Source organism: Mytilus trossulus, chromosome 7, assembly GCF_036588685.1.
Source record: "Mytilus trossulus isolate FHL-02 chromosome 7, PNRI_Mtr1.1.1.hap1, whole genome shotgun sequence".
Taxonomy (NCBI): domain Eukaryota; kingdom Metazoa; phylum Mollusca; class Bivalvia; order Mytilida; family Mytilidae; genus Mytilus; species Mytilus trossulus.
Genome location: NC_086379.1, coordinates 70,772,082 through 70,797,663, shown reverse-complemented (window position 1 = coordinate 70,797,663; position 25,582 = coordinate 70,772,082). Strand labels below are relative to the sequence as shown.

At 32.9% G+C, this 25,582-nt stretch overlaps 1 protein-coding gene and 1 long non-coding RNA gene across 2 annotated transcripts in view; both read right to left on the bottom strand.

The window, feature by feature from the left end:
* Positions 1-25,582, bottom strand: part of LOC134726640 (cadherin-23-like) — an 81,596-nt gene that overhangs the window by 21,493 nt on the left and 34,521 nt on the right. Inside the window, exons 11-21 of the mRNA XM_063591051.1 lie at positions 20,021-20,148; positions 18,354-18,554; positions 16,564-16,731; positions 14,641-14,802; positions 14,031-14,098; positions 12,334-12,577; positions 11,074-11,225; positions 10,331-10,409; positions 9,358-9,430; positions 5,965-6,143; positions 5,445-5,571 (exon numbers count right to left, since the gene is read on the bottom strand). Coding sequence (XP_063447121.1) covers positions 5,445-5,571; positions 5,965-6,143; positions 9,358-9,430; positions 10,331-10,409; positions 11,074-11,225; positions 12,334-12,577; positions 14,031-14,098; positions 14,641-14,802; positions 16,564-16,731; positions 18,354-18,554; positions 20,021-20,148 — 1,581 coding nt within the window. The remainder of the gene's footprint in view (positions 1-5,444; positions 5,572-5,964; positions 6,144-9,357; positions 9,431-10,330; positions 10,410-11,073; positions 11,226-12,333; positions 12,578-14,030; positions 14,099-14,640; positions 14,803-16,563; positions 16,732-18,353; positions 18,555-20,020; positions 20,149-25,582) is intronic.
* LOC134725719 (uncharacterized) lies at positions 2,921-5,244 on the bottom strand. Its single transcript, XR_010108586.1, has 3 exons — positions 5,084-5,244; positions 3,361-3,441; positions 2,921-3,019 (listed from the first exon to the last, which is right to left on the bottom strand). It is a non-coding gene; the product is annotated as an uncharacterized LOC134725719 (long non-coding RNA).

Below are 25,582 nucleotides of genomic sequence, written 5' to 3'. Positions count from 1 at the left end.
TAATGTTCAGACATTTTGCTTGCTGTTTAGTGTTTTTCAGATACTTGGAAATATTCATTGTTTTTGCATAAATTAATAACAGCTACTGGGTAGTCTAAAAATAACCTAAATAGATTTCATATGATTGCAAGCAACATATTTAAACAGTACTGAACTTATTGCAGTGGAGATGTCTGAAAATGGACTGAATATATCTCAACTGTTTGAAAGCTAAGTGGATTTAAATTTATTGCAGTGCACACATCTGAAATTGACTGTACTGGACAAATCTCCTTTATTTATTGTTTAGAGCTGAGACTACTATAACACAGAGATTGGTCACTCTCGATTTCCCTATTAAACCGGCTACACTCAAAAAAGCTAGCTGCGTCAATTTAACGTAGTTTCGTATTTTACCGTTAGCAGACGACATGTAATTGTTCAATTAAAAATGAATAATACAAAGCAAAATATAATTTTCTATGCTGTCATTATTATTCCTATTATTATGATTATCATACTTTAATAATTATTATATTATAATAGTTTATAATTATAAATGTATTTTAATAGTTTTTCATAATAAACATGTTTTAAAAGTTTTTAAAATAAGCTATGCGACTATGATTGAGAATGGATTGTTAATTCTCATAAATCCGACAAACGAAGTTGTTGAAACAGGTCCCGTTTATTTCATCCAATCAAGGAATCATATAAACAATCCCCCGATCAAATATACAAATGTTTTACCTACCTGTAAAAACAGGTGCATTTGTGAATTGGCTGGGATATAGTTTTGATACACGTATACACGTGCTAACTAAAAATGGAATTCAGATATATAAATCTCATTATCGATACTATTTAATAAATTTTTTTAAATTTTCATGAATGATTGAAAAAAAAATGGAAAAAGGCTTCTGTTTTTGTTTTTCCAAATAAAGGTTAATTACGGCTGAAGATTACGGCCATATAGCGTTATAGTAGTCTCAGGTTTGATATTGTATTAAAAATACGATATTAAATAATTAATACGTTATAAATTGTATGTCATGTATCGGAGTTAATTATTTGATTGATTCATAATGGGTTTCTATTAAATATACACCTGTCTCGGAGACATAATGTCACAGTGTGACATGTATATTCGGCTTGAATTATCCGATGGTCAGGTAAATCACAACCTGTTAAAATGAGTTTTATTTGACACCTGGTACACAAGAAGTAGTTACACCACAGGTGTACACACTCCTTCCGAAAATATTATTTACAAATTATAGAATTAAATAATAAATATTGTTTGACAAATATCGTTTATCATGATCGACTTTGTCTTATAATATTTATAATTTGTATAGATCATTAAAAAATGATTACTTTCTGGGTTCATTATTAATTTGGTTTGTATTGGGTTGATTTTTATGATTGTCTGTAAATTGTTTTCTAATTGTGTTTTTCGAAATACTATGAGCTTGCATTCAGTTGTTTTTATGATCGTCGGTAAATTTATGGTTTCTCCTTTTCACGGATTGTGTATTTAGTTAGGACTTACACTTAATGATCATTTAATAGAAAATTGCAATACAAGTCTCACTTTTGACCTCGAATATAAAGGGATTAACCATATTGTAAGCGTAATGTACATGTTTCCCTTCTTTTTTTTTACTTTTAGACTAGAAAAATCTCCTTTTAATTTTGAAACAGACATGGACCTGTGTGAATAGTGAAACAACATTTTGACTTGATTGTTAGTTAAAACCCTTTTTTTTTACTTTATACAAACTGCAAGAAAAGGTGTCTTCCTTTGTTGTTGATCAGGCTGATTAAATTGATGCTTGCTTAACGTCCAGTGGCAAATATTTCATTTTTGTTGTTGTTGATCAAGTTGATTTAATTGATGGTTGCTAAACGTCCAGTGGCAAATATTTCATTTTTTTTTTATTACATATTGATTTGCGAGTGTATGACATTCATTTTTTTCTGTACAGTATATGCAATATAATGTCTAACTCTCCACAAGAAACCAAATGATACAGACATCAACATTTTAAGGTGACCAAAAGGCTCTAAGCAATGCGTAAAATTCATATTGCACTGTCAACTATACAAGGTCTATTTAAGAAAAAGGTTTAACACATCAAACAAGAAAACTCACTGTCTTATTTATGAACAAAATAATAAGAAAAAATCCAAATATGATGTATACAGCAACACACCAGTGAATTACAGGCTCCTTACTTTGGGAAAGCACATACATAATAAAGGCATGATAATAGATTTAACCATAATCACAAGCCGTACAATTTTATGATCTTGTTTGTTGTTTTTTCCCCACAGTAATCATATCAATAAAACCTATAAACCAATAAATGTGGTGTGGCGTTTGAATAAACCAAATTACATCTGTAAAAAGACACCTACATACATCCCAGTATTCTAAAATGAAAAGGACCAGTCAGACTGAGAATCAGAACTTGTACATGTATTAATGTATACAATATATCTAAAATATCACTACACATTATTCCATCCTTTTTCAATAACTAAACCAAAATGAGAGAGAACAAAATCAATTCCAGGTATAAATAATATTTTTATTATCAAACATTTATTCATAATGTTACTGTCAATGATAACTGAGAGTTTTATGATAATTTCCCTGTAACTGATCTGGGTTGTGCAAATTTCGGTATCTGTACAGCTAAGGATATATACATGTATCAGCGATGATAACTTGTAATAAATTGCATACAGTGAAAGGGAGATGGCAAGATTCTTCATCTTTATTGTGTGTCTCATTCACTGCAAATATCTCAATTTCTTGTGCAATCAGTTGCTCTGTGCCTTTCACTGGTGCTAGAAAAAGAAACAGCATGACAATCAAATTTAAGCGTTCATATTTTTTCATTCTCTTTCCATCTTCAGTGTGGATTGAAACTGGATGTCTCCTCCATACTGGTACCAACAGCTGTTCATTGTCGAGGATTACTCTCTTTTTAACTCCATTTGTTAATTTCTACATCTTTTCCTCTTTGGCATTCTAAATTAAAAAAAAAGATAGAGTTGAATAGACTATTTGTCTTACTTGTAAACTTTACTTCCTACATGTATGCCATCTGAGACTATTATAACACATTTGTTAGAGAAAACACCACAGACAGCAGGCATTAAATTTTGGAACCACAAGTGCTTCAGACATAACCACCTTAGAGATGGGGTTCACCTAAATGACAAAGGGAATGAAGCATTTTTCGTCAGCATTAGACATGCAATGAACTCAGTGACCTATGTATAAAGTAATGGATATTACAGTAAACCTTATTCATTGGTATTCAAAGTCAGCAAATATTTAAATGTTATCATGTTGAAAAACAAACTTACCAATTTTATGCTTTGGTTCTTTTTTCTGATGGCTGTTCTTTTTCGGTCGTCCCAAACGGGATTTCTTTCGGAGAGGCATTTCTACAATAAATAAAATTATAATCAGTTAAGCTGGGGTCACACATTCACGATTTTTACTGCCGTCCTTGACAGGACCATTCCCGATTAAAATTTGTCAAAAGTCTGATCAAGGTCCTGTGAATCGTGGATGGAAATTCGATTTGTATCTTTCGCCAGGTAAAATTCGACCGAGTCTGTCACGACTGCGTCCCGATTCTACCGAATGTAATCCGACAGAGATCAGATAGTGACAAGACAGTGAACCGACGCTGACGGAAGTTATCCGTTCGAAAACTGTCGACATAATCGGGATGATCAGTTACTGTCGGAACGTAATCCTATCACGGTCCGCTCTATCGCATTGCAAACGGCTTTGTCTGGTCTCAGTCGTATTATATTCTGTTATTGTCGGGACTTCTCCAGATCATTCCCGTTCCACAGGACACCGTCCCGAATACACAGAACATTGTTAGGAATTCGATCCGATAGAGCAGAATCTGTCACGACATAGGCACGATTGTAATCCGATTAGACAAAATCGGCTGAGTTTCCCCGAATGTTACGGGACGCACCTAACTGTCGGGGTGCTTTGCCGAACTATTCGGACCCTTCCCGACCAGTAGGAATCTGTTACGAACTAAAACGACTGCGTTCAGACAATAATAGGACATTCCAGATAATTGAGGATACTAATCCGACTTTTTCACTTTTCGTGTCGTATCGCTGTCTGATCTCAAACGGGAGCAATAATCGGCAATGTGTGAACCCCGCATTACATTGAAAACTTACTTATGCTTCTAGACTATAAACATGATAAATGAATACTCAGAATAGGGTCTGCAACTTTACTTAAACTAATAGCCATGGTAAATTGATGGATTTGTTTAAAATGTGGACAAACTTACCTTTTTCAAATTTTTCATTTGGGAGTCTTCATCATGGGAACCCCCCCCCCCCCCCCCCCCCACACACACACACAAAAAGGGGTAAATAGCAGTATGCTGGTATATCAAATTATGACAAAGTAAACATTAGTAGAAGGAAGAATACAAGGGAATGTTTTAATGCCATTTGGGAAAACAAATTATTCAACTGAATTATACCCTAGCATAACAGAAATTGACTCAAAATTTACATCGGACATTTTGAAAACCTTCATGTGGTAAATCTCCCCACAAAAAGGGATCAATAGCTTTTTGCTGGTATATCAAATTATGACAGGGTAAACATTAGTAGAAAGAAGAAATACAAGGGAATGTTTTTATGCCATTTGGGAAAACAAATTATTCAACTGAATTATATCCTAGCACAACAGAAATTGACTCAAAATTTACATCGGCCATTTTGAAAACCTTCAAGTGGTAAATCTCCCCACAAAAAGGGATCAATAGCTTTTTGCTGGTATATCAAATTATGACAAAGTTTACATCAGTGTAAAGAAAAAATATGAAAGAAAGTTTTAATACCATCTAGAAAACCAACTGTTTCTCTGAATTTAACCTATTTACAAAATAACTCGAGTCGGTCTAACGAACTGAAAAGTCAAACGCGGTAAATTTTCAAGGTTTCATTTGTAAATTTACGCTTATAAATTCACTAAATAAGGCTAATGTGAACATATTCAAACAATAATTAACATTTTTAATCTTAATATTATACTTACTGATATAAAAACGTCTTAATAAGCCACATATGTTATTATTTTGCACCACGCTTGTAAACAATGGCTGATCGTCCTTCTTGTCTAATATCAGTCAGAATGCGCGCGCATCCGTGGACATCGTGAAAATACGATTTGACTGGCCAGTACAGAGAGTGACCAATCTCTGTGTTATAGTAGTCTCAGTTTAGAGTGTGATGAACTTTTGTAAGCATAGATTATAACAACTACAATAACAAATTCTGATATGCTGCTAGCACTGCTTTTACTAACCTAAAACATTTTACTTGTTGTAATAAAAAATTGTTTATTTGTTGATATCAACAGGAAAACATAACTAGCTTTGAAATATCAGACCACTTACTTTCCTGAATGTTAGTAGTGTAGACCTGTTTTGGAAATACTGGTAATTTGTTGTTAGCATCTGTTATAGTGACCAGCACTGAAGCTGTCCCTGTCCTTGGTGGACCCCCTTCATCTCTGGCATGGATCTGGAAAATATTGTTTGACAGTAAATACTTTAGTCTTCTGACAACCCCCTTTCCTTACCCCTCTCCCTCTCCCATGCTCATTTGTAATATGACTCTAATTTTCCATGTCACCAAACAAATACAATGGTTGCATAAATTTTGTCATTTTTTTTCAATGGTTATTACAAATTTTTGTGATTTAATGTAAGTAGACAAAATTCAGTCGAAGGCATTCTTCGCTTCTAATGACAACCATCATTTGTGACGATCCAAACAGCATACATTATTATGTTTGTTTCAAGTTTGATCAATTCTGGTAAATATAAAGATTTTATGCACTGTAATGTATATGTCAGATTAGATATATATAAGCTTTTATCATAATAACAGCAAAGAGTCTTCATGACAACTTACAGTAACATTGTATAATTTAATATTATCGTAATCCAGATTTTTCCTTGTGCTGACAGTGATGGCGCCATTATCTGCATTGATAGCGAAGTTATCCTGGCCTCCACTCCAGATGTAATACTTAATGTTACCATTAGATCCAAAATCAGCATCAGTGGCTGACACAGTCGTGATGGGCGTGTCTAAAAATATACAAAACAAAAACTAATTCTGAGAATTTATGACAAGACAATAAGTTTTGTAAGTTTCTGATCAGAAAGGTTAAATCAAAGAGCTGAAAGCTCTGAAGAAAAATGACGCCACCATCTCTAATATTGGGATAGTTTTTATGCAAGTCTTGATTTTCACGTACCGTAATTAGTTGAACAATGCAACATGTATAGTGAGCATATAATTGATATTCGTATATGTGTGTGTGTGTGAAGTGAAGGTGACAACTGGCTGTTTTTTTAAGACAAATGAATAGGTCAAGACTAGCTGAATTGTACAAATAAATACCATAGAAAGGCTTGTATATTTCTCACTGGTACATAGTCTGAATACGGGTCCGTTCGCTTCCATTCACGTTTGTGCCCACTCATTTTCACCCCCTTTCACTTTCACACCCTACATGTTCGCACCCAATCAATTGGTTTTGTGTTTAATAACTCTGTAAGCAAGTGTTTTCTTATAAGTATAATTGTTGTCATTGTCTCAAAATAAAGTAAGACAGCAATTTTTTTTTTTGTGTTGAATAAATCTTAATCATGTTTTGGATAGGGTATTGCTAAAAATAATAATAATCCTTTCTAAATAAAGTGGTATTTTGTTAACGTTTTATTTTGTGTTGAATAACTCTTAATCATGTTTTGGTTAGTGTATTGCTATAACTTGTTTCATTGACTTGTTTCAAAATGAAGTGAGATTCTGACTATGTTTGTTTCTGCGTGTTGAATAAATGTTATCATGTTTTGGTTATATTAGTGGATTGCTATATTTTGGTGTCTATGTTTTATTGTTTCGTTGTTTCAGATCAATGGGACCAAGCTGTTAAAAAAAATTATCTTTTGTGTTTTTTCCTTTAAAATCTTCAATGTTTTACTCATACCAAGCTATAAATACATTCAGTATTTACACCAAAGCAATTTAAAACAACAACCATGATTTTCCAATTATTCAACTTGAATTTGAATTAAAATTGGGCACGAATGAGTAGAGTGTGAATGTGCGAACATGTAGGGTGCGAAAATGTATTGGGCACAAACAGACCTGATACCACAGTCTGAACCCCCTTCTCCCACAAAATATTAAGTAAATAATCATTTTGTTACTGCTATCAAAGGTCTAATGAAACTCAGATAATTTCAAACATTTGTCAAAGAATTCTAGTCAAACCGGCACCTAGTTAAATTGGCACCTGGACAAATCATCACCTGGTTAAAATCAACACCTGATATAGTCAATTCGTCACCCATGTTAAATATATATTTTTAACAGTATTTTAAGCAATAGGGTAAAAATAAGAAAGGGCTTGCCAGAATTTTTTTCAGTATTTAAGCAAAAAGAGTTAAATACTAACTTTCACATTTTTGGGTGTTCATGTACATTTTGTATATATTTATTTTTCTCAACTAAATGACTTTTTTGGTGTAGTTTTAATGATATATATATATGAGTAGTCCAAATAATTATTACGTCTGGCAAGGCTTTTTAAATTTTATTCTGGAACACTTTCCTATGACCGCAAGGCTATATTAATTTTTTTTCTGGGACGCCTTCCTACGAACGTCGTAGGAAGGCGTCCCAGAAAAATAATAAAATAGCCCTGCCAGACGTCATAATTATTTTGACTAATACATGAGATATTGGGTATTTTTCTGCATTATTTTAACCAGTTGAGCATTTTACAGGATTGTTGGTTTAATGCTGTATAAACTTTACTGAAAAAAAACACCTTAAATTTGCTAATTATTTTGCATGAAAGTTTGATTTATTGAAAGGGACTCATAGTTTTCCATTTTATTTTAATAATTGACTAGTTTTTACAATTACACAAATTGTCTAATTGTTAAAACAACAGCTTTGGTAAGGGCTTCGTTGTTTACCTTTATACACAACATTATTATATTCACTTTCGTTTCGTTGTTTACCAAAATACACAACAACATATTCACTATGTACTTGGTAACAGTAATTAATTAATTGAACAGAAAATATTATAACAAATATTATTGGATGCCGAATTGACGTCGAATAGGTGCCGATTTGACTAGATGCCAATTTAACCAGGTGCCGACTTGACTTATACGTTTCAATTCCTCTGCGATCGTTTGCGGTATTTTCTTGAGAAAATCTATTTTCCATCATCAAAGAGAAGAAGAAACTGCTTTAAAATGATTCTGGAATGCTTCATGATTGTTAAAATAAGTTTAATTCACTCAAAAACAATTTTAAAACTTGCGATGTTTAAGCAGGAAGTTTCCAAAGCATGTGTAAAAGAAGAAATTAACCGGTGAGAGTGAAAATCCGTATATGACAGATATCCCTATAGTACGACTTTGAAAGTAAAACAGTTCAATCCTTTTGTAAAACAGTCTTTAATATACCTTTCACATTAATGTTTGAAGGATCTTAAGCTTATTCAAACCATATAAGTCGGTATGAAACACCAAAACGGAATGAACAATAACCGATTATGTTTTGTAGTTTACAAATTCTAAAACTGGTTTCCGTCAAACTACAACACTTTGTTCGAGTGTAGTGGAATTCAAGTAGAAACCAGTGTAAACTGGGTCCTGGCTGATTTAATACTACACAATGATGCATAATGATAACACAAGCAGATTCCAGTTTGTATGGAAAATAGTAAATACGAAACCAAGCGCGGTAGGCAGAGAAATGAAATGAAGTTCAGGTCAGCAGTTATGGAACAATGACTGCGTCATTTTCCAAAAATCAAATATTTTATCAGTGGTTGTCAGGAAAACGAAAAGGATTGAGTTACCCAATTGAAGGGCAGCTACCCACAACAGTTTTATATTATTTAAACATATAGATGAGCATAGATGTTCATAGCATTTACACATCTTTAACAAATTTCTAAAGAGAGGTTTGTTGGTGATACTTAAAAGAAGCAGCTGTTGCATTTATATTAACACTGACTTTTGTTAACCTTTACCAGGTGGTACAATGTCACTTATAGTACCACTGTAGGGAATAATAACCCTTTGAAGCTATTTAACCTTTGTATATTACTGATATTCTTACCTCTTGGAGCTATTTCACTTATAGAGCCACTGTAATACTGATATTCTTACCTCTTGGAGCTATTTCACTTATAGAGCCACTGTAATACTGATATTCTTACCTCTTGGAGCTATTTCACTTATATAACCACTGTAATACTGATATTCTTACCTCTGGGAGCTATTTCACTTATAGAGCCACTGTAGACTGTTGGTGCAAATATTGGATCATGGTTATTTTCATCCTATCAAAAAAGTATTTAGTAAACATATTTAACTAGCCTGGATTTCAGGAAAGGTTGGGTTAAAGGATATTTAACTTTGCTGCATTATCCCTCACTGGCCAATCATAACAACTGTAGCTTATATGACATAGAATTTTGAGTATACTTATGAATAAAATTATTCCTAAAGATAAAAATCTGCAACTTGGTATTTTTTTTCATATAATTTTTATATACAATTTAAGGTGGTACCTAACACTACGGGGAGATAACTCTGTAAAATCAGCTAAACGTTTTAATTACGTTGTGTTGTAAAAGGAATGTTAAACTTCTCAATGATCAAAATTGGTGTTTGTCAAACTGCTATATAACCAAGTAATTTTTCTGACAAAACGCTTGGTTCAAAATTTTTGAAATTTTAATTTTTTCGTTAAAGGGTCAAAGTAAATACATTGTCCAAATTTTATGAAAATTAAACGAGCCAAATTAATTTTAGTGAAAGTGTTGGGTACCACCTTAACTGTATAACTTTCAATTGACTTACTAAAGTGATTTTCAATATAGAATTGGAAAAGAAAGGATATGACGTAGACACAACAAAACAAATGTAACGAAATCTAGAACATATTATTAGTACCATTCCAATTAGGTACAGCACTCTTCATATGAATAGTTATGATTTCACATTAATTATCTAATATGCAATATGCAATTAGTTAATTTAGAAAATTTTATATTTTAAGATACTGGTAATTGAAAATATAAAATGAACCAGCAATCAAATTTAGATAATTTTCATATTTTGTATTGGATACATTTATGGTAAAAACTAAAGTGTATATCCTGGAACTTTAATGTGGTTAAATTATTTCACAATATGTCTGTAGAATATAAATGTAAAGATTTGTACAACCAACTTACAATAATTGATACTGTAATTGTTGTATTAGTTCTCTGTGGTGGTTGATCAGCATCCGTGGCCTCAACTGTTAGTACAAAGCTGAAAGAGAAACAAGTACTCAGTAACTGGAAACTTGTATTGAGCAAAATAATATGGATTATGATCATTTCATTCAAGATGGCATTACAATTGACCATTTACTTTCTTATCGTAATCTTTTTTTAGCTAACATATTAAAGCTGGAAGAGAAACAATTAATACTCAGTAACTGTCATATTGTATTGAAGGAAATCATGTGGACTTTTATCATGATTATTCACAAACCAATCATTCAAGATGGAATTATCATTAATCATTTATTTTTGTATAGTTATTTTTGTTTAAGTTTACATATCAAAAACTTTGATATTGTAATTCCCTGTTCAAGAGCACTATAATATAGAATTGATAAATGATGTCTTATTTGTAAAATTGTTCTTGTTGTATTGACACACTTTTTTAAAAAGTGTTTAAATGTAAGAGAGTATCTACCCTTTTACTTTATCTAATTACAATAAATTTAAGAATTATTGCTTTATTTTCATAAATTCAAAATTTGTGACAGTATTATATATCTGACAGTACACAATGATAAGAATTTGCATTAATACTTTCAGCAGTGATTTTCTATCATTTTTTCCCACACATCCAGGATTTGTAAAAATAGACACAAGCATTATTTATGAACTTACAGTTGAACCAATGAGACTAAACCTAAACTTACAATCCTTGATTGTTAGGAGTTTCATTATAGTTGATAGTTCTGGTGACAGATAAAACCCCAGTGTTCAGTCCTAGTATAAAGGCTGCTGGTGGTGGTGTATTCCCAGCTACGATTCTGTATGTAATATTGTTTAAAGATTCTTTGTCTGTGGCCTAAATATAAAATACAATAATGGTTATATAGTTCCTATGAATGTACATGGACACACAGCGAGATGATCCACACGTAGCCTCTGGCTGTTGGCAATCCTCTTTAAATAAATAAAGAATCAAATTAAATTAAACAGCGAGATGACACATTTAAAAGGAGCTGTGTGTGTTATTTGCTATAAAATCAAATAATCCAGTCTAAGTAAGTTTAATCATAGGCATTAACAATTACAATGCTGAATGATTTGGGTACCCAGTGGGCAATATTATTGTGAATAATCCTATAATTTGTAATCTTTACAGACTATATCAGCGCTGAAAAATAAAGTTTTGCCTGTACTTGTTTTTTTTGCATTTAGTGTAAGTAATAAACTTTTTTTCAAAGTTTACTAGGCCCACTGCACTAGATAAATTAAGATTGGATAATAATTGATACTGTGGATTCCTTTGTTTTCATGGATAACAGTTTTCTTGGTAACATTTTGAAATCATGTTTCTTACCAAGACAGTGACCGGTATTAAGAGTGACAAGTCTGTTTCTTACCTGGACAGTGACCGGTATTAGGAGTGACAATTCTGTTTCTTAACTGGACAGTGACCGGTATTAGGAGTGACAATTCTGTTTCTTACCTGGACAGTGACCGGTATTAGAAGAGACAGGTCTGTTTCTTAACTGGACAGTGACAGGTATTAGAAGTGACAAGTCTGTTTCTTACCTGGACAGTGACCGGTATTAGAAGAGACAGGTCTGTTTCTTACCTGGACAGTGACCGGTATTAGAAGAGACAGGTCTGTTTCTTACCTGGACAGTGACCGGTATTAGAAGAGACAGGTCTGTTTCTTACCTGGACAGTGACCGGTATTAGAAGAGACAGGTCTGTTTCTTACCTGGACAGTGACCGGTATTAGAAGAGACAGGTCTGTTTCTTACCTGGACAGTGACCGGTATTAGAAGTGACAGGTCTGTTTCTCTGATAGATGTTGTGTATGTAGGTGGATTAAACACGGGTCCAAAGTCATTATAGTTAATGATCTGTATAGATAATGGTACACTTGTCTGTTTCTTACCTGGACAGTGACCGGTATTAGAAGAGACAGGTCTGTTTCTTACCTGGACAGTGACCGGTATTAGAAGTGACAGGTCTGTTTCTCTGATAGATGTTGTGTATGTGGGTGGATTAAACACAGGACCAAAGTCATTATAGTTAATGATCTGTATAGATAATGGTACACTTGTCTGTCGTGGTGAAGAGCCTTGATCTACTGCTATATATAGAAGTTCATATCGAGGGGTCACTTCAAAATCTAGTGGTTTGGCTAAAGTAATGCTTCCAGTATCAGCATTCACATTGAAGCTAAAATGATAAAACAGTTTCATTTGTATATAAGAAATACATAGATAAACAGGAATTAAAACTAAACTGACAGAAATAATTGAAACAATTTGAAAATTATCTCTTTGCTCTTATTGAACATGACTTCTGGTACCAATAAACTCCAAAATATATTTGAATTCTCCAATTCTTTTTCAAATCAGTTTTGATACAAATATAAACTTATATCAAATATAGTGTGTTTGTTCTGTTGTACCAATAATCCACTCTTTTCACACATCACTTTATTCCAATTACATATTTTATTTACACATCAATTCTGGTACCAAAGATACTGTAACCTATATTTTGTATCTTCATACAAAGAAGTTATGGAACCAGATAATAAACTAAACTACTTATGTCAGTACACCTTTCCTATATTGCCTATTTATTTTTCACTGGCATCGGACCTCTAAGCGTAAGCCTAGCGATTACCTGAAATTGATGTATATATGTAATACCTACATTACAAACTTAAGGTGTTGAAAACTTTTTAACACTGAGGATTAATATTCATCTACCTTTGATCTTGAAAGGAGTACTAAAGGCTTAAGTGAAGCATTCTCAATAAGAACCCCCCCCCCCCCCTAAACCAAATTTTGTTTGGTTAGGGGGGGGGGGGGTAATAGTTTTGACTTAATGTTTTGGTGTATCACAAGCTAAAACGTCAAGACTGCATGGCTACCATGAAATACTATTATTAGACTTGATATTTAGGTGTATCATAAGCCAAAGATCAAGACTGCAGGACTACCCTGAATTACTATTTCAAGACTTGATATACAGGTGTATCATAAGCCTGAGGTCAAGACTGCATGACTACTAGGAAGTACTATTTCAAGACTTGATATTTAGGTGTATCATAAGCCAAATATTAAGATCACATAAATACCATGAAATACTATTCCAAGACTTGATATTTAGGTGGATCATAAGCCAAAGATCAAGACTAAATGATTACTATGTACTTCTTAAATTATTAAAACACCCTTTATCCAATGCTAAAGCCCAAATATGGTTATATTATCAGGTCACATGTTTACCGTATAGTATAAAAATGTTTACCGTAACATGTCAAAAAGTTTACTGTAACATGAACATTAGCTAAATATAGATAATTGTAACCATGGAAAATCCCACTGGGATTTTTCACCGGTTAACTCAACCGCCGGTAAACTCAACCGCCAGTTAACTCAACCGCCGGTTAACGCAACCACCGGTTAACGCAACCGCCGGTTAACTCAACCGCTGGTTACCATATCTATATAAATAGGGTGCAAACATTAATCCACCATTCTGCCTCTGATGAAGGTCCTTTATGGACCGAAACCAGTCAGGCTATCAAACATCACCAGGCGCTGTTAATTATGTGTATTGGTATATACTATATTTTTCTGTTGTCAATAATATCCTAACTATCAAATCAACTTACACATCAGCTCCAGTTCCAGATAATCTGTATCCCAATGCTGCATTCAAACCACTGTCTCGATCTGTTCCCTAAATATACAGTCGAAAGGCTAAAACATCTCATGTCCTTAATTTATTTTAATGTACCTTTACATTAATATCAAAGTCAAGAACCATTTAACACAGACATGTACACCTCACAATGAATCTATCGACTAACTATTGACTAAATTCAGTATAAAAAGAATTCCTTTAATCAGCAATTGCTTTAACTATATGTATATTTTGTCTAGTATTTGGAAATTGCATGAAGAAGTATGTAAATCTATTTTTATGCATACAACTTAGCAGTGTGATAGATGTAAGGGTTGTATTTGAATGATGTGTATGTTTCATTGAATTATTTACGATTTGACATAAAAGTGTGACATTATACTGCATTGATATTTTAATAAAGCTGTAATTTATTGTTCCTGAGAGTAATTAAAACTTTTCATTTGACTGACAGACAGGGTAAAACAGTGCACCCTTGTCTTATAGACATGGGGTATAACTAAACTTATCTATCAAAGAATAAAAAACCAACTTTTATAATTATGCTATTTTGTTCGAAAAAACATTAATTTACTTACTGTTACGCTACCAATAGGCTGACCAACGGCTAGATCTTCTCTGGCAGAGAAAAAGTAACCAGCTTGTGAGAATTCAGGATAGTTATCATTGGCATCAAGTATATTAATGGTTACCACGGTTACACTAGTTCTATTGGCATTGTTTTTATCAGTGGCAACTACCTAAATACAAAAGTTAGACAATATAAATCTCTCTTTGTATTCAATGGGGAAGTATTATTATACTTGGTGGATTCACAAAAGTATGTCTACAGAAAAAGTGCAGTACTCTTGACATTATTTCTGTTTTTCAATCATTTTGAAGATTGAACAATCTAACTAAATACCCACCTTTCTGATCTTACTGGACCTACTCCTTTCCAAATCAAATTTTCTACCACCCATTTATATAAAATCATAATAAATCAAAATTTTGTAAGCCATCACAAGTGTCTTCAAAAAATAAATACTCATTAGTGACACATAAATCGGATAAGGCAAAAAATTCAAGAGCATTGACCCTAAATTCGTACATAAGGTACATGCTTGGCCCCACCCTCCCTGATTCTTAGCTAAGATAAAGTGACACAACAATCAAGTTGACATATTCATGCCAACGATGATTATTAACATTATCATTTGACTGCTGGGATTAAAATGAAATAGGAAAATGGAAATATTGACTTATAACACTTGGAACTAAAATATAGACAACTGTCTAAGTTCAAATAAGATTTGAAGACATTAGATATACAACTTAAGCTGCTAACAACAACTTATTCTTAAAGAGATAGAACAAGAATGTGTCCAAAGTACACGAATGCCCCACTCGCACTATCATTTTCCATGTTCAATGGACCGTGAAATTGGATAAAAAATATAATTAGGCATCAAAATTAGAAAGATAATATCATAGGGAACATGTGTACTAAGTTTCAAGTTGATTGGACTTCAACTTCATCAAAAACTACCTTGACCAAAAACTTTAGCCTGAAACATGAACTTTCATTTTCTATGTTCAGTGGACTGTGAAATTGGGGTCAGAAGTTTAATTTTGGCTTTAAAATTAGAAAGATCATATCATAAGGAACATGTGTACTAAGTTTCAAGTTGATTGGACTTCAACTTCATCAAAAACTATCTTGACCCAAAACTTTAGCCTGAAGCGAGACAGACGGACAAACAGCCGGACGTACGAACGAACGGACAGACAGATGGACAAACGGACGGAAGGACGAACGGACGCACAGACCAGAAAACATAATGCCCCTTTACTATTGTAGGTGGGGCATAAAATTAATAAGATAATAAAAAAAAAATGGTTGTGGTTCCTTGCCCAAGACAAGAATGTTAAAATGTTGAGAGGTTTACAGCACATTTCAGTCAGTATGTAGCTAATGGTAATATCTTTGGTTAGCTTGATTGTTAGCTGAACCGTGAAGTATTTGTTAGGTAAGATAATCTTCCCTCCTTTAATAGTAGACTAGCCCAAAAGATAAAAAATCTATCTCTCTGTAGGACTAAGCTACTTTAAAAGGAGGGTAGTTTACCTTACCAAACAATGACTTCACGGTTCAGCTAACAAGCAAGCTAACCAAACATATTACCATTCGATACATACTGACTGAAATGTGCTGTAATTAACACTAGTTTTTCCAGTAACTAAATCCTATTTATATCTAAATCAACTGACAAACCAAAGAGACAAACTGCAATTTTTGTGGCAAATTTATTTTTCTTCTATTTGGTGGAAAGATTACATCCATTAAATTAAAACCTCCATAAAAAATGTATCCTGCCTATAAGACCACTTACATTTAAGGAAACCACGAAATTAAATCCCCATGAAACCTTATAGAGAGACAAAACCATGAAATTTTAACCCCACTGAAATTAATGTTTCTACAGTACCGGTATATAGTTTATTCCATAACATAATCTTACTGTAACTGTCTGTATACGGTTGTCTGCTACTTCATAATCCAGTAAAGAAGGATTTACTATTGTCAAACTTATCAAGGCTGACCCTACGCCATTGTCAGGTGATACCAAAAAGTTGTTCTCGAACGGAACAGCCTTTGTAATTGTGATATTAAACCCAGCAAAACTGGCCTGAAAAAGAAAGCTTAGATGTCAAATACAAAAGCCTTTTTTAATTTTTTAAAACACAGTTGTTGTGATGTAAAGCATGCATTTCCTTCTGAAAAACTAAAGATTGATTGCATCATGTTGTTCATTTCAATTCCAGTGGCAAATAATTCTTGTACATATATGTCGTGTACAAGTTGCGATTTTGAACAGGTTATAACGTGTACAAAAATATTGTACATGTTATAACTTGTATAATGCAAAAATACAAGTTATAACATGTACAAAAGTACCTCATACATGTTATAACCTGTACAAAATATTGCTTAAAAATGGTTTTAACTTGTACAAAATCGAAAAATAAGGATATGTTTCTATTATCATAACAGACGTTATTAACCTCAATGATATTTTCATAACTTTTTTATTATTCCTTTATGTTAGTGTGTTTTGTCCTTTTTTTATATAGTTAATGGCCAGGGGTCGGTATTACAAAGCATTCCTAAGACCTGTCATACGATATATCTTAGGACATATCTTATGATACATCTTAGAACATGTCTTATGATCCTGTTATGTCTATCTATGGTCATATCTTTATTTGATGAATTATAATTGTGAGTGTCCACTTTAATGGCAATAGTAAAATACTGTCATTCAAGTTGACACAAAAAGACATAAGAAGATAGCAAGGATAGATGTCCACAAATAAAATTGGGAATGCAAATGGAGCATGTGTCTATAAGATAACAACCCGCCACTGGAGCAGACAACATCCAAATGCCACAAAAACATGTTTTCAAAGTAGAGGATATATATTTAAAACATCAAAATGAGTTATAAATTTACATAAGTGACATGCTGAAGGCCAAAAATGTTGAAGAGAAAACCAAAGACATTGATAATGAAGTGTGGTCCAATGAAAACTATTTCACCTCTTTCTTGCTTTTAAAGAGTAAGCATATAAGACATTGTTTAAGGCTTTGCATGCTATACAACGAGAGGGAGGAATATTACCCAAAATTATTAGGCATTGTTCTTAAATTTTTTGGAAGAATTTAGTTACTAGAACTAGAATTTAATGTAATTGACATTTAGGAAATGCAAGCTTATAGTAAATAGTGTCGCACTTATTTAAGCCATGATGGACTGCATAAAACATACAATTACATGAAAACACATTTTTCCAATAGAAGTCATGAAACATATATTCCTGAAACTTTGTGACCATTGTCCTCTACGGAAAAAAGATACGTTCTGGCCTTTTTATTGTTGTTCTTTATGCATTGGTGAATTTAAATTATATTTTACTTCATTAAGATTTATCTTGAATTTTGTACAAGTTAAAACCATTTTTAAGCAATATTTTGTACAGGTTATAACATGTACGAGGTACTTTTGTACATGTTATAACTTGTATTTTTGCATTATACAAGTTATAACATGTACAACATTTTTGTACATGTTATAACCTGTACAAAATCGCAACTTGTACACGACAGGATGAAAATACATTTTCCAAATAGAAACTTATTTTGTTGTTTTGACAAAGCATGAAGAAGGGTTGGGAATCTGGTTTTAAATAAAATCCAAATAATTGAAAAAATGTTGTTGAGCTAAGACAAGTCACTTAATAATGTACTTACATCATCAGGGTCAGTAACTTTCATTGTCAATCCAGGAAGCGTTGAGGGTCCTGATGTCTGTGAACCCATTTCAGTGACATTGACTGTATAACTGGGGAATTCAAATTCTGGTTGGTTGTCGTCCATATCTTGTATATTGACAGTGATGGTGGTATCTGTTCGCTGATTGGTTTCTGTACCATTGAATTCAACTTCTATTGCCTATTAACAAATATATATAAACAAAAAATTAAAACATGGCAAAAAATGAAATATCTTTTATTACAATTTATTTTAAAAGCGTAACCTGCCATAAAACAGACATTATGAGTAAAGTGTAACCAAAGTTGTTAATGAGTTCGTAAAAGTTGTAACTTGTTTGTTTTACTTATCATTGTTTTTGGTAATCAGATATACAATTTTATAGGAGATTATATGCTCCTCAGATACAAATTTGTATGTAGCTGATGCAGTTCTTTTATAACTTGAAATAAGCAGAAAATCAACCCAATATCACAGATTGTTTATCAATACAAGGGAAAAGAACAAGGAGATTTTTTTGTATTACTGTGGATTCATTAATATTCGTTGGATACCAATTTTCGTGGATTTCGTGGGAACAGGGGAACCACGAATTTAAATGTTCAACGAAATACAAAATTTCAATTGGAATGTATGCAAACTTTTCTCAAACAACGAAATTAAATATCCACGAAAATGCAAGTTTTCCACAATCCACGAAAATTGGTACCCACGAAAATAAATGAATCCACAGTATACCATAACAACAAAATAATATCAAGCTGAAGAATTTTGTTGATATTTCTATATACTTATAGATTACAAATGGTTTTGAAAACAAGAGTTTCTAGGCTACAAACTCAATACATGGAAAGGGGATAGCTTTGAGATAAGATGAAGACTGGAAACTTTGGCAGTTGAAAGACTAAAGACAATCTGTTTATTGTTACTTTCCTAGGCAATGTCAATGGTAAAGGCTGATGACATTAATTACCTCATCATGATCTCATTCTACTAAACTGAAGAAATATAGATTCCACCACTGCAACAGCTATGTGATTATATTTCTCCTTTTGATGCCTCTACTCTTTTTTCATTAAAAGGGTGAGCTTGTGGAGCTTTTTAAATAATTTATATTTAACTGTGCATTGAGAGTGGAGAAATATGGTAATACATAATTTATTGTGGCCCAAATTCTGTTTCTCTAATGATTTTTTATCCTTCCTTTCCAAAAAATTGCAGAAATTCTGTTCTTTATATTTTAAGTCATCAGGTTTTCGAGACATCACAATAGGAAAATTCAGATGTAACCAAGAAATTTGAACTTAAAATTAAATTTCGACCAATCAGATGCAGAGATCATATATTTCATTAGTGAATAGAAGTATTTTTTCACACCGGTCAAGAAATGTGAAAATAGCACAAAAAAAGTAGTTTGATATTGAAAATTATCACACAAAAAGTTCAAAGCAAAATGTAAGAAAAAAACATTGCGATACACCTTATCGTTTACTGGATGACCAAGACGCTTGAACTTTTGAAGTCAACAAAAATCACATTTCCATTGTGGCGCCAGATATTTTGTTTTATGATGTCAAAACTTTACGGGAACTTGTGTGATATCCAGTAATGGCGGACAAATAGCGATAAGGTATATTGTTTCTTACCTGAATATCAAACTGATATCGAGCTTGTAGAACTTCTCTGTCTATGGGGTTGTTAATTAGCACTTGAGACACCCAGGTGTTTTCAGCTTTTTTGACAGCATCACCCACTCTAAACAACTGATTTGGATCTGAAATTTCATAATGTACATGCAATTATATACAATCATTTCATCAAATCTGTTTTTTAAAACATATAATACAAAACGTTATGTGTGTTCCAATGATTTGAAATGTAATTTTTCATGACAATTTTTGTACTAACAACAATTAAGACTCACTAAACAGCTGGTACTGTATTTTTAATTGTTTACAAGTATGTGTTCACTACAATACCAATCAACTAATGTCTTCACACATTTTAAAATAGTGATTTTTTTAATGAATTCACCTGATACATGATGTACATACTGCTGTATACAATAAGGTTTGCTGTCTTTTGAATTGTAAATAGAATATCTAAATCAAAATGCAATCAATACTAAAAGTTCATTTTTAATAACAAGAGTTCACACACTGGTCTTATACACAGGCATTGAGGAAAACAATTATGTTACAAATATAAAATTAAATTAAAACATGTTCAATGATCCATATTGATGAAATCAATGTCAAATGAGCCCTTTAATACTGACACATACATCTTACAATCATTCCATACACCAACTATGATGTCAGTCTATTGCTCTGAGAAACTGGAAAAACTCTGACTTTGTCAGAAAGAAACTAATACCATACAATAAATATATCAATCAATTATAGGGAACCTTTAGCTTATAGCATGAAAACTTAACACTGATCAATGAACCATGAAAACAAGGTTAAAAGTTAGATGAAAAAGCAAGACAGACATATGCATCTTAAACTCATACACTACATATTGTTGACCTTTTTTCTATAGTATCTGTGAAAAGAACTTAATTAAACAAAAAAAACCTAACACCATTCAATTAACCATTAAAATGAGGTCATGGTTGGTTGAATAACCATTAATCATAAAAACAGTTGTCCAATGAATCTTAAAACTGAAGTGGAGGTCAGAATGATGAAACCTGCCAGAAATGTCATAAACATCTTACAATCATTCCATATACCAAATAAGGTTGACCTTCAGCTTAATGATATGAGGTGACAACAAAAAGTTAACCATGAATACACTGATCCATGAAATGAGGTGAAGGTCAGGAGACACTGTCTGACCTGTAGACCTTGCAAAGGAATCCAGATATCAAATATAGTTGTCCTATTACAATGTACTTATAAGTGATAAATTCACATGACAATGAAAACAAAAAATATAGTTTTTTTTCAAGAAGTCACTGACCCAAGAAAATGAGGTCAATGACAATGGACATAAAAAGACAAAAAATGAAATTTTTATGTTGCTCTTTTCACAAAAAAAAAATTGACAAGCATACGGTTATGAATTATATTTAAACATCCCAAACTAAAAAGTACTATATCCTTTGTCAAGAAAATCTGTATAAAAATTACCTTTTTAGGAAATTAATAACCGATAATAGAAATATGAAAAACCTCTGATGGCATATTGACCAATCAGATATCATTCTATACTTATAATTTACAAAATGCATGCATAATAAAATCACTCAAAAAAAGTTCTGACTAATGCTCGACATGTGACATGCAAACATGCCATGCTGAAATATAAAATACTTTAAAAAAGCATTTACAAGATAAGAATTATAACATGCATTAGACATCCTTTACGCAGCGCCTTACTTTATTAACAGTTTTATAAAAGCATTATCATTTAGCATTTTGTGGTAATTCTATTTTTAAAGCCAACTTATGTTATGTTTTTATAAAAGCTGTCCATATACAAAACAGCTGTTAAATAAATTTGACTTAAATAAAGTATAGTATACTTAATAGTTTATTAAAAGCAAAAGAACATCACCTATGGAATGTAACCTATCCCGAATTATGCTAGATTCCTTAACCTTTACCCTGCAGGTGAGATATCTTAACCTTTACCCTGAAGGTGAGATACCTTAACCTTTACCCTGCAGGTGAGATACCTTGACCTTTACCCTGCAGGTGAGATACCTTGACCTTTACCCTGAAGGTGAGATAACTTAACCTTTACCCTGAAGGTGAGATACCTTAACCTTTACCCTGAAGGTGAGATACCTTAACCTTTACCCTGCAGGTGAGATACCTTAACCTTTACCCTGCAGGTGAGATACCTTAACCTTTACCCTGCAGGTGAGATACCTTAACCTTTACCCTGCAGGTGAGATACCTTAACCTTTACCCTGCAGGTGAGATACCTTAACCTTTACCCTGCAGGTGAGATACCTTGACCTTTACCCTGCAGGTGAGATACCTTGACCTTTACCCTGAAGGTGAGATACCTTGACCTTTACCCTGAAGGTGAGATACCTTGACCTTTACCCTGAAGGTGAGATACCTTGACCTTTACCCTGCAGGTGAGATACCTTGACCTTTACCCTGCAGGTGAGATACCTTGACCTTTACCCTGCAGGTGAGATACCTTAACCTTTACCCTGCAGGTGAGATACCTTAACCTTTACCCTGCAGGTGAGATACCTTAACCTTTACCCTGCAGGTGAGATACCTTAACCTTTACCCTGCAGGTGAGATACCTTAACCTTTACCCTGAAGGTGAGATACCTTAACCTTTACCCTGAAGGTGAGATACCTTAACCTTTACCCTGAAGGTGAGATACCTTAACCTTTACCCTGAAGGTGAGATACCTTGACCTTTACCCTGAAGGTGAGATACCTTGACCTTTACCCTGAAGGTGAGATACCTTGACCTTTACCCTGAAGGTGAGATAACTTAACCTTTACCCTGAAGGTGAGATACCTTAACCTTTACCCTGAAGGTGAGATACCTTAACCTTTACCCTGAAGGTGAGATACCTTAACCTTTACCCTGAAGGTGAGATACCTTAACCTTTACCCTGAAGTGAGATACCTTAACCTTCACCTAAAGTGAGATACCTTAACCTACACCTGAAGTGAGATACCTTAAACTTTACCCTGAAGTGAGATACCTTAACCTTCACCTGAAGTTAGATACCTTAACCTTTACCCTGAAGGTGAGATACCTTGACCTTTACCCTGAAGATGAGATATCTTAACCTTTACCCTGAAGGTGAGATACCTTAACCTTTACCCTGAAGGTGAGATACCTTAACCTTTACCCTGAAGGTGAGATACCTTAATCTTTACCCTGAAGGTGAGATATCTTAAACTTTACCCTGAAGGTGAGATACCTTAACCTTTACCCTGAAGGTGAGATACCTTGACCTTTACCCTGAAGGTGAGATACCTTGACCTTTACCCTGAAGGTGAGATACCTTAACCTTTACCCTGCAGGTGAGATACCTTAACCTTTACCCTGCAGGTGAGATAACTTAACCTTTACCATGAAGGTGAGATAACTTAACCTTTACCATGAAGGTGAGATACCTTAACCTTTACCCTGAAGGCTGAAGTGAGATACCTTAACCTTTACCCTGAAGGTGAGATACCTTGACCTTTACCCTGAAGGTGAGATACCTTAACCTTTACCCTGAAGGTCAGATATCTTAACCTTTACCCTGAAGATGAGGTACCTTAACCTTTACCCTGAAGGTGAGATATCTTAACCTTTACCCTGAAGGTGAGATACCTTAATCTTTACCCTGAAGGTGAGATATCTTAACCTTTACCCTGAAGGTGAGATATCTTAACCTTTACCCTGAAGGTGAGATACCTTGACCTTTACCCTGAAGGTGAGATACCTTGACCTTTACCCTTAAGGTGAGGTACCTTGACCTTTACCCTGAAGGTGAGATACCTTAACCTTTACCCTGAAGATGATCAAGTACTGATGGTTATTCTTATCACCTTTACCACACGAAATATAACAAAGCTACTTATGGTCAAGTTGATTAATGTCAGAAATATTCAAAATGTATGCCCCATGATATAATTAACTGTGGTATTAAAATGATATGAAAGAAATATCCTAAACAAAATCAAATAGCATGTGCAATTTGCTTGAGTTTCTACATATAAAATGTATTACACAAAAAAACGTCACTAAAAAACAGCTACGGTAGTTTAAAGATTTTGCCATAAATTATCTTTGAGGTATATGACAATAAAATAAATCTGCAGCTCCCCTATATCAATATATAATTAATATATTTTCTTTATACAATCCATTGACAATTTGATCAAATAATGATATAAAAGTAAAATTTGTAAGCTATTATGGTGACTTGAGAAACACCGGTATCACTCAGATTACAATTCTACCTTGACAGGTAAGTTTGTATCTAGCCTATAAAATACTTATTTAGCCTTGAGAATTGAAAGGTCAGTTTATCCCATTTATACAAAAGAAGTTGGTAAAATTGGCTTCATGCCATTTACCTTGTCCATAATTAAGGTCACTTTATTGTTATTGTGATATTGTTAAAGTACAAAAGAACCCTATATTCTGACCAATGCTTAAACTTTGTGCATCTTGATTCAATTGTTCAAAATATGTTAATGTTGAATTTTAGGGGTTACTTTTGGCCTTTTTTTTTACGTGTTGGTTTTCTTTTCAGATATAAAAAAAACTATCAGCTTGACTTTATAGAAATAGACTATTATGCTTGAAAGTTCTCTTGTTTTTTGTTAACCCCAAATTCTAACGGATTATAATTTAGTTGCAAAATATTTTAAACCAGAGCTGATTTTTTTTTTATCTTTAAATGTGAATTGAAGATTAAATAATTATAATGTGGATTAGAATGAAGAAACATCTTGGTCCCAAAAAAAAAATCATCAATCAGGATATAAAATTCCAAATATTAATTCATTATACTAAAATCAGTTCATCATGTTCATATAGAATTAACTTTAAAGATTTTATTGATTTCTTTTAAATTGAAATCTCAAGCCACTGTTTTGCATGTTTAGGTCATGCCCCACCAACAGAAAACCAATAAATATGACAGTACAATGTACTCTAAGCACAAACACATAAGGTCACTGTGAAATAGACATCTAGGGCAGGAGCAAACTGTCAGTTATACCAAACCAGTTTGATTAGATCTCTAGTTTAAAACCAGTTTGACTAGATCTCTAGTTTAAAACCAGTTTGACTAGATGTCTAGATTATTCTTGTAATAACAATGGTGTGGCCTATATTTTGACAATGTAAATAACATGAGGACCTGGATGGGTTTTTTTAATATCTGTATTCTTTAAAGTTTTAGGGCATTTTCTTTTAATAGCCTTGAAATAACTCTCATTCTGTAAAATTCTCATGAAAATGATTTTACTATTTAGTCTTTCTGTTACAAGATTATTTATCAATTATGTACATTAATCATGATTATATTATCAGTATTGCATTACAGTGACCTAAGTTACCTTTTTACTTTGCACAGTTATTCTTTATACTTTTGCACTGCAGTAAATTATTCTCTATTCTTTATTTTGATGTTCATTTTCTCTATTCTCTATTATTTTTTGTTTCTATTACATGTATTCTCTATTCTGAAAACCCCATTCTGACCCTCATAGTTAAATTTC